This window comes from Tupaia chinensis, unplaced genomic scaffold (assembly GCF_000334495.1).
Source record: "Tupaia chinensis unplaced genomic scaffold, TupChi_1.0 Scaffold000521_1, whole genome shotgun sequence".
In the NCBI taxonomy this organism is placed as follows: domain Eukaryota; kingdom Metazoa; phylum Chordata; class Mammalia; order Scandentia; family Tupaiidae; genus Tupaia; species Tupaia belangeri.
In genome coordinates, this window is record NW_006160034.1 from 223,088 (window position 1) to 232,327 (window position 9,240).

Here is a 9,240-nt window from a genome sequence, read left to right on the forward strand (position 1 = left end):
TCCCTTTCTCTCTTTCTAGTTAAATTAAAATAACAACAACAACAATAATAATAATGAATGAAATTAAAGAGATAAATAATACCTCTTTTTTGAGAGACATTTTTGCTATAGGGTGCATGCACTTGCCAGAAAGACAGAGAGAGACAGAGAGACAGAAAACGAGAAATCACTCCCCAGGAGGGATGGCCACGCCGCAATCCCTTCTCCTTCATTCTCCTCTCGGGATTTTAAGCACACACACACACATGTGCCCAGCATGAGTTTAAGCCACCGGGTCCAGGACTTGAAACATGGTTGACCACATGAGAGTCCAGTGATACAGCCATTACATCAAATGCTGGTCCCTAGATAAATAATTCTTAAAAGAAAAGAAATGTTATACACTATTAAAGATATATGTGATTAAATGTAATATAAAAAAAAGAAAAACATTTCTAATCTTAAACTATGTAACCAAAATTCCTTTATTTTTCATTACTCTCATTCTAGAGTCACAAGATGAGTCCTTTTGGAAGTACATTGTTTTGTGATGATTCCTTTTATGAAACAACATAACATCTGAAAAAGTACTATGACATGGGACCAGCAGTTAGCATAATGGCTATGTTGCTGGACTGCCACGTAGTCAACCACGGTTCGCATCCCGAACCAGTGGCTTAAAACTCACGCCGGGTGCATGTGCATGCGTGCCCAAGATCCCGAGAGGAGAATGGAGGAGAAGGGATTGCGGGATGGCCATCCCCCCCCCCGGGGGGGGTGATTTCTCACTTTCTGTCTTTCTGTCTCTCTCTGTCTGTCTGGCGAGCACACGCACCCTATGGCAAAAACCTCTCCAAAAAAAAAAAATTACTATGACATATCTTGCACCCAAATAGATGCTTTTTTATGTGGAAGGAATGGAGAAGAAGAAATGGGCAAAAACAAAATTACGTATGAATTTCTGACCCAGGGTGACTAGTGCTAGAAACATGCTATACTTCGGAGCAGCATTCTCTTTCTGAGCTTTGAAGTCAGAAAAATATGCTAAAAAGCCAAAGTCATGATTGCTAAATAGAAGTTGACAATCAATCACCTGGTAAAAAGTCTACATGCCACCAAAGCATTCCTCTGTAAACTGCGATCTATACGTACCTCGTGAGTACCAGGACAGAAAAAACAGATAAAGTACTTTTCCAAACATATCATTCATTCAAATATTCATCCCCCGACCTAGCAGCATCTAACCCATCATACTACTGGGTCTGAGTGGTGAAAATATTGAAATCCTTGACTTAATTTTAGTCACAGGTATTCAAGAAATTAGAAAACACTGAACAGTAGCGCATAAAAGCATAATGGTTTTTAACATGCCTAAAAAAAGTCTGCAGTTGAGGGACCAGCAGTTAGCATAATGGCTATGTCGCTGGACTCCCACGTAGTCAACCGCGGTTCGAGTCCCGGACCCAGTGGCTTAAAACTCACGCTGGGTGCGTGTGCGTGCGTGCCCAAGATCCCGAGAGGAGAATGGAGGAGAAGGGATTGCGGCGTGGCCATCCCCCCTGGGGGGTGATTTCTCGCTTTCTATCTCTCTCTCTCTCTCTGTCTGGCGAGCGCACGCGCCCTATAGCAAAAAAAAAAAAAAAAAAAAAAAAGTCTGCAGTTGAGTAAAAGTCCTCAGCTTTGCTGAAATGGGATCCAAGACTTTCCTGTTGAAATTACTGGTAAGGAACGCACCTGGTGATTCTCCTCCCACATCTGAGGCTTGGGCAGAATCTACGGAAGACACCACACTGACGGCATTCGTAGGAATACTTGTCGTCGGTGTGGAAGGTAGGACCGCTGATTTTTTTGTAGCAATGACGACACTTCTGGAAAAAAGAAAGGAAACAGATTTTAAAAAACAGACGACCACGTGAATTTGAAAATAAAAAGTAGGCAGCTAACTTCTAATTTTATTCATCGTCTCTATTTTGATGAACAATTTAGAATTTTCTCCCAACATTGTTGTTTGTATTTATTGGCGTTTCAATACTTTAGAACCAAGACAATGGTTTATGAGATAGAAGAATTCATCTTAACGCTTAAATTTCCATTTACCTCATAAGTGTTTTTTTTAAATTTAGGATAATCTCTATCTAACAAGTAAAGTACAATCAAAATTATATAAAGAGGAACTTGGTCATCCAAGTGGAAAAGCAATTAACTTCTTTTTTGAGAGAGAGAGATTTTTGCTGTAGGGTGCATACACTTGCCAGAGAGACAGAAAGTGAGAAATCACCCCGCAGGGGGGATGGCCACACTGCAATCCCTTCTCCTCTGTTCTCCTCTTGGAATTTAGGCATGCATGCACACTCACCAGGCGTGAGTTTTAAGTCTCCAGGTCCAGAACTCAAACCACAGTCGACTGACTACGTGGGAGTCCAGTGACGTAACCATTACACCATCTGCTGGTCCCAGTAATAAACTTCTTCTTAAACTCAGAATGGAAGCAGAAAACTCAACATTTTTTTAAAAATAATTTAAAGCATTGCTAATTTGACACCATGAAACCTTACAAATGTGTAAGGTAAAAGAAGTGCAGATAGAAACTAGTACCTAACATGTATACATCCGCTTTCCCTATGACAATATTAAATAGAAAAGCAAAGCATAGATCTAAAAACTGGATGAAAAAAAATCAAATAATCAAAATTCTTCTTGTGTATTATCACTTAAACACAGGTACGAATTTGCGATATACCAATTTCAATTAAAGTATGCTACTTTCTACCAGAAGAGTAACTGGAAGACCTTGTTAGGAATACCTTAAAAGGCATTTTTAATTGAAGTCAGCTCCATAAACATGAAAAGCCTAGTTAATGAGGTACAGAGGACAGCTGATATATAATGCACTCCCACTGCAGTGCTTACTTTTAATTACCCTGTGTTAACCGTGAGCCTTAAGTCTTCAACATCCCATTGATTTAATCACATCTTGGGTTGACAAGGCTGTAACTGCGAGCTGCAAACGTTCCTTTAATCGCGTGGAAGAATACGGTTGCTAAACAGTTACTTAGGTACTGGATCCCAGCACGTGAATTCCGAAGTGGAAATGATGTCATTCCAAGAGTTTAAAAACACATTTGTGTTGTTCCATCACGAAGCGGGAACACAAAGCCAAAGAGGTCCCGTTTTCCTTCCGAGGGCAAACACTGTTGCCAATTAAATCACGTTCTGTGGTGCTAGGCCTGGCTTGCTCAATGGACTGGGGGTAGCTGGTGTCACATCATTATAAGGGTGACTGCCAATGTTAACTATACACTAAAAAATAGGAGCAACAGCCACCTGAGCCCCCAACCCGAAATGGTGTGCTTAAACCATGCGAGTGGATATCAGATGAGGATTACTGACTCCGGGGGGAGTAGGTGTGACCTGTGTGTGCATACACGCGTGCCAGGAGTACACTCAGAAAACAGGACACAATTGAACTCACCTACACGCTACTCTAGCCAGAAATTTATAAACACGCCATTCCAGAAAAATCCCTATTCTTTAGCAATCTAATTTCTGGGAGGAGGGGAGGAGAAATATGAAGAATGTATTTTCACATTTGCTCACGAAAGAACCAGAGATTTACTCAGCCGATAAATCAGTACCGATAACAGCCACGGAAAAGCCTATGTAGAAAAGTGAAATTGCTTCCTCTATCAACAGAATCTAAGGCGTAGATCTCCTCTGTGACCTAGCAATGCCACTCCCAGGCACTTCCCTGAGAAAACTTCCACCCTCAAAACGATCGTGTTTGCAGAGAATGTATTCACAGTAGCCCAAAACTGGAACCATCTCGAATGTCCTTCAAACAGAAAAATTATTTTTTTAATGGTACTATTCTTATAAAAGGGAATCCTACTCAGCACTAAAAGGGAATAAACCAACACAGATAAGTCTCCAAGTCATTCTATTGAATGAGGGAAGCTTTATACTAATGAGCACACGCTTGGCATTTCCTTTTACATCAAGTTCTAGAATGGCAAAGTTCATCTGCAGTAGACAAAAATCAGAATAGCAATTACCTCTAGGGGATGGGGACAAGGATTGTGTGGGGAGGTGGAACTTTCAAGATCGATGACACTTTTTTTTAAGAGAGATTTTTGCAATATAGGGCACGTGCACTTGCCAGAGAGACAGAAAAACAAAAAGTAAGAAATTTAAGAAAGTAAGAAGAGATTGCACCCCCAGGGTGCAATCTCCCCTTGGGATTTTTGGGCAGGTGTGTGCCCGGCACGAGTTTTAAGCCACCACGTCAGGGACTTGGGAGTCCAGCAATATAAACATTGTGTCATCTGCCGGTCCCAAAATTGATAATATCTTAATGAAGGTTTCGGGTTATGCAAGCGTATGAATTTGTCAAAACTTATCAAATGGTCGGGCATTTTGTTGTATGTAAATTTTATCTTTAAAAATCATAGTGGTCTCTACTTAGAAGCTGTATACTGGAGTGTTTAAAAGTGAACTAATGTCTAGAACTGACTTTGAAATGCAGCCAATGGGCCAGCAGGGGGCATACTGGTTGGGGCACTGAACTCCCACATGGTCAACCATGGTTTAAGTCCTGGACCTGGCAGCTTGCTTTCTCACTCTTTCTCTCTCTCTCAGGACTCAAATCACAGTTGGTCATGTGGGAGTCCAGAGATGTAACCACTAAACCATATGCTGGTCTCCAGACTGTTCATTTTTTACAGTTCAGAAAGGTCGTGACTTGAGGTCAGCAGGTGTTGTAGTGACTAAGATGCTGGACTCTCAGGTGGCCGACCATGGTTCAAGTCCCGGACCCAGTAGTTTGAAACACGCCAGGTGTGTGTGCGTGGCGCCCAAAATCCCAAGAAGAAACTTGAGGAGAAGGGATTGCAGCATGGTCATCCTCCCTGAAGGGTGATTTTTTCACTTTCTCTCTCTCTCTGGTGAGCACATACGCCTTATAGCAAAAAAATCCCTCTAAAAAAAGGAAAGAAATGTAGTGACCTGCTAAATAGCAAAACCACACCACAAGTCTGTGTTTGTCTAAAACCAGAGGCTGTAATTTAAAGCTGTTTCTTCATATTGACTTACTGCTCAGGTTTTATTGAGATATAATTCACATACCACCTACTTCAATCACCTCAGGTGTACCACCGAATAGTTTTTAGTACATTCACAAAGCTGTGTGATCTTCAACACTATCATATTAACATTTAAACAAACCAGTATTCTACTCAACTTCAAGCAATATTGAGGAAGATCGTCAGGATATAAAATTATGTATACACTACTATTCAGTTACGAAAATACATCTACTCCAGGTCAGCTGGTGGAATGGTAGTTAAGGCAACTGAATCCCACATGGCTGAATTCATGGTTCGAGTCCTAGACCCAGCAGCTTGAAATCATGTTGACCACATGTGTGTACGTGCTTGAAAGCCTAAGAGGAGAATGGAAGAGAAGGGATTGCAGCATGGTCATGCCCCCTGAGGGGGATTTCTCACTTTTTCTGTCCAGTGAGCACATGTACCCAATAGCAAAAACTAAAAGAAATGCATATATATGTGTATATACAGAGAGAGAGATACTTGTAAGTAAAAGAAGTTGCATCCCTTAATGTAACTATGTAATTAGTACAACAAAGAGGAAAAAAAGTAATCAATCTCTGAAGTCAAATCATGTCTGAGGAAGTAACAAAATATTGCTTCAGCTTTGGGCCACATAAAAGCAAAACCAAAAAATTCAAAGCCACAATAATCCAATTCAAAGGACATTAAGCAATAGACATATTTGGGGATATTTTCATTCCCTTTATCAACCATTTTCATTATTATTATAGAGATTTGGTGTAAAAACACATTTTCGACAGAAAAAAGAGGATCTTTGTCACATTTATCTTGTTATAAGTATAAATCCAAAATAGTTAAGCATGTTTTACAGTTTAAAAAGATAATAATCCATTAGGTTATCGGGAAAGTCTTGACACATTTTTGCATAGAAAAATACATCATGACTCTCCCAATAACCTACTAGAATTTAAACTTGCCACTAGTCAAGACGGATCATCACGCAAGAACTATGCATTACACTTATCATTTTATATAATGCTTTGGAAAGCTAAAAGAACATGAAACAAGCATTTGACAGAACTCTGAGAGCCAATATACTGGACAATGTGCTAGGAATATTGCTGGCATCTTTGTCAGCCTATAGTTTTTGTTTCTATTTTGGAAATAAACTGGCTTCTGCCGCTCCTGGTGCTGCCCGTGTGCTCGGTTGGTGAGGACCTTGTAACTCTTGTGAAGTGGCAGCTGAGGAGACTCCGAGACTCGCCATGGCCGACAAAGAGCCCAAGGAAGGAGTCAAGACTGAGAACAATCATATTACTGTGAAGGTGGGGGGCAGGATGGTTCTGAGGTGCAATTCAAGATCAAGAGTCGCACACCACTCAGTAAATGAATGAAAGCCTATGGAGAACGACAGGGCTTGTCAATGAGGCAGATCAGACTCCAATTTGATGGGCAGCTGGTCAACGAAACAGACACACCCGTACAGTGTGTGGAGATGGGGGATGAGGGAGCCATGGATGTGTCCAACAGCAGGCAGGAGGTGTCTACTAAAAGGGGAACCTGCTCCTCTACTCCAGCACTCTGCTCTTTCAGACCAAGAGTACATTCTCAATGAGAAAACTGCAGTCTGGTTTCCCCACATCCTGATTACTACAGTGTAGTTTTCTCTCTCTTTCATTTCCCCTTCCCCATTCCTTTACTGTACACGAAGTAACTGGTGTATGTGCACAAGCATATTGCATTTTTTCTAAACTAAATGGCCAATGGTATGTTTGGATTGACATCAAATGGAGACGGGATGAGGAAAACACTGGTTCTGTGAAAATGCCCCCTTTCTCCATTAGTGGCAGCTCACTCAGTTCTGATCTTTATATTCCAGTAAGTTATTTTGGTCTCACCTTTTTTGTTTTTTGATTTTTTAAAAATATTTATTTATTTAATTTCATTTGTTGTTATTATCATTTTTCAATTTTGACCAGAGAGAGGCAGAGAGAGAGAGAAAGGGAAAGCGAGACAGCAAGCCTCCAGGTTCGGGACTCGAACCCCAGTTGACCATGTGGGAATCCAGCACTTTTAACCACCATACCACCTGCTGGCCATAGTCTCACTGTTTTAACAAAAAGGAAAAAAATAAAAGTCCAACTACATAAAAATCTCCAATCATCAGGTCTGGTTGGAGAATTTTAATGTTTTGTATTTATCATTGTAAAACCAAGAACAATTGTATAACTTTTTTTGTACATTATCTGTTACATGTAGGGCAATCTGTCTTTAAGTAGGGTAAATTAAAGAAAACAAAACAAACAAAAAAGAAACCTAGATAGTTTTCCCTTCAAGTCAAGCATCTTTTTGCTTAAATAAATTTCTTGTTAAAAAAAGGAAACAAAGAAAGAAATTGGAATCCTTTTCATGTCAAACAATACTTATCTGATTTTTTATGATCGCCATCAATCTTAACAAAAATTACTTTAAATTTTTTGGCACCAAAAATAACCAGTATTTTTGCAATTCCATCATTTTGGAAGACTTAATGATAACTAGGTAAGAAACCTATTAATAGTTTTCCAAAGTATCAATTCAAAACTGAACAATAAAGAGAGAACATTTTACCCATAGTTTTTGCTGGTGGTGGTGTTCTGTGAGGTACTGTATTACGAAAACAGTTATCTCATTTATATTAACAAAGACCCACAAGCTTAGTACTATGCGTTATTATCCCTGTTTTTTGGATGAGAAAGAAGTCATCTTCCTAAGGTCCCATACATAGCAAATGAAAATAGTTTGATTTGTTTTTCATTTTCCTGACTTTCCTGAAAGTTTCTTTTAATTTATTAACAATAAGCAAATAGAAACAGTGTCTTCTGATCACTAGGAGTTGGGGGTCCCATTCAGAATTGCATCCACATCAAATACCAGGAATCTTCCCATGCATGCTATTTCAGTTAACATGCTAATAGTTCGCTCAAGGAAAAAAGAACATTTCAGTCCAGCACATTAGTCCCTGAGGACCCAGTTGAAAAGCCAGACCAGCCCTTGAACTTTATCAAGATAAATCCCTGGCATCCACTAATCACCAGAGAGGATCTTCGAATTAGATAAGAGCAAGAATGTTGGCATAGGAATGGACACAGACACCTTCGCATGCATGGAGCCCCACAACCCGGCAGCCTCTCAGCAAGGTTTCACTCAGGGAGCTGTTACTCTAAATTTCCCAGCGATGGCTTGGAAGTTGATAACTCTGAAGATATGAGGAGAGTTGTGATTTCTGATACAGCATTCCTGAGATAAATACATGATCAGAGGGACGCTTTGAAATCCCCAGAGATATTCTACTGGTCCATGGCTGCATAAAAGTTGCTCAAAAGGTGCCTCTTGCTAAGAAAGAGGGGAAGAAACCAGAGCCGTCTTCTTGCCGTCAGATAATACATTAAATGGAGACCAGACATGCTACGTTGCACAGAACGGCCTGAGAAGTGCTAGCGCTTACCCTTGTCTTTGTTGTCTATTTCAGTATGCCCCTTAAGAGGCATTACCTAAGCATGGTTTCCTAAAGAAATCTGCAATGTATATCACACAGGGCACCAGTAAAGCAGATTTAATTTCTACATCATGAAGTATATCCGGGCCCCAGCCGTTAGCGTAACGGCTATGTCACTGGACTCCCATGTAGTCTACTGCAGTTCACGTCCTGGACCCGGCAGCTTAAATTCACACCGGGCACGTGTGCGTGCGTGCCCAAGATCCCGAGAGGAGAATGGAGGAGAAGGGACTGTGGCATGGCCATCCCCCCTGGGGGGTGATTTCCTGCTTTTTGTCTCTATGTCTCTCTCTGTCTTTCTAGTGAGCGCACACACTCTATAGTAAAAAGCCTCTTCCAAAAAAAAAGAGAAGTCGATACCAAAATATATAAAATTTTGGTTCCTTATAAGGAAATAAATTAAAAGAAACTTTGAAGACTGTAATAAATTAAAAGAAACTTTCAAAACTACACTACGTCTTTGATTATATTGATAAAATAATATATTAATATATACTCTCTTTGATTATATTAATACAATAATATATTAATATATACTCTCTTCAATACTTCTCCATATTCAATTAACATTAATACCAACTTAAACTATACAAACTGAATATATACATAAATATGTATATATATACATATATATATATATATGTGTGTGTGTGTATA

The 9,240-nt window shown here is 39.8% G+C and overlaps 1 protein-coding gene across 1 annotated transcript in view; it reads right to left on the reverse strand.

The window, feature by feature from the left end:
• The window catches only part of LOC102501723 (lipopolysaccharide-responsive and beige-like anchor protein), a gene marked incomplete at its 3' end in the record, with an annotated part of 350,771 nt that overhangs the window by 147,562 nt on the left and 193,969 nt on the right, over nucleotides 1-9,240 (reverse strand). Inside the window, 1 exon segment of the mRNA XM_027775072.1 lies at nucleotides 1,714-1,847. Coding sequence (XP_027630873.1) covers nucleotides 1,714-1,847 — 134 coding nt within the window.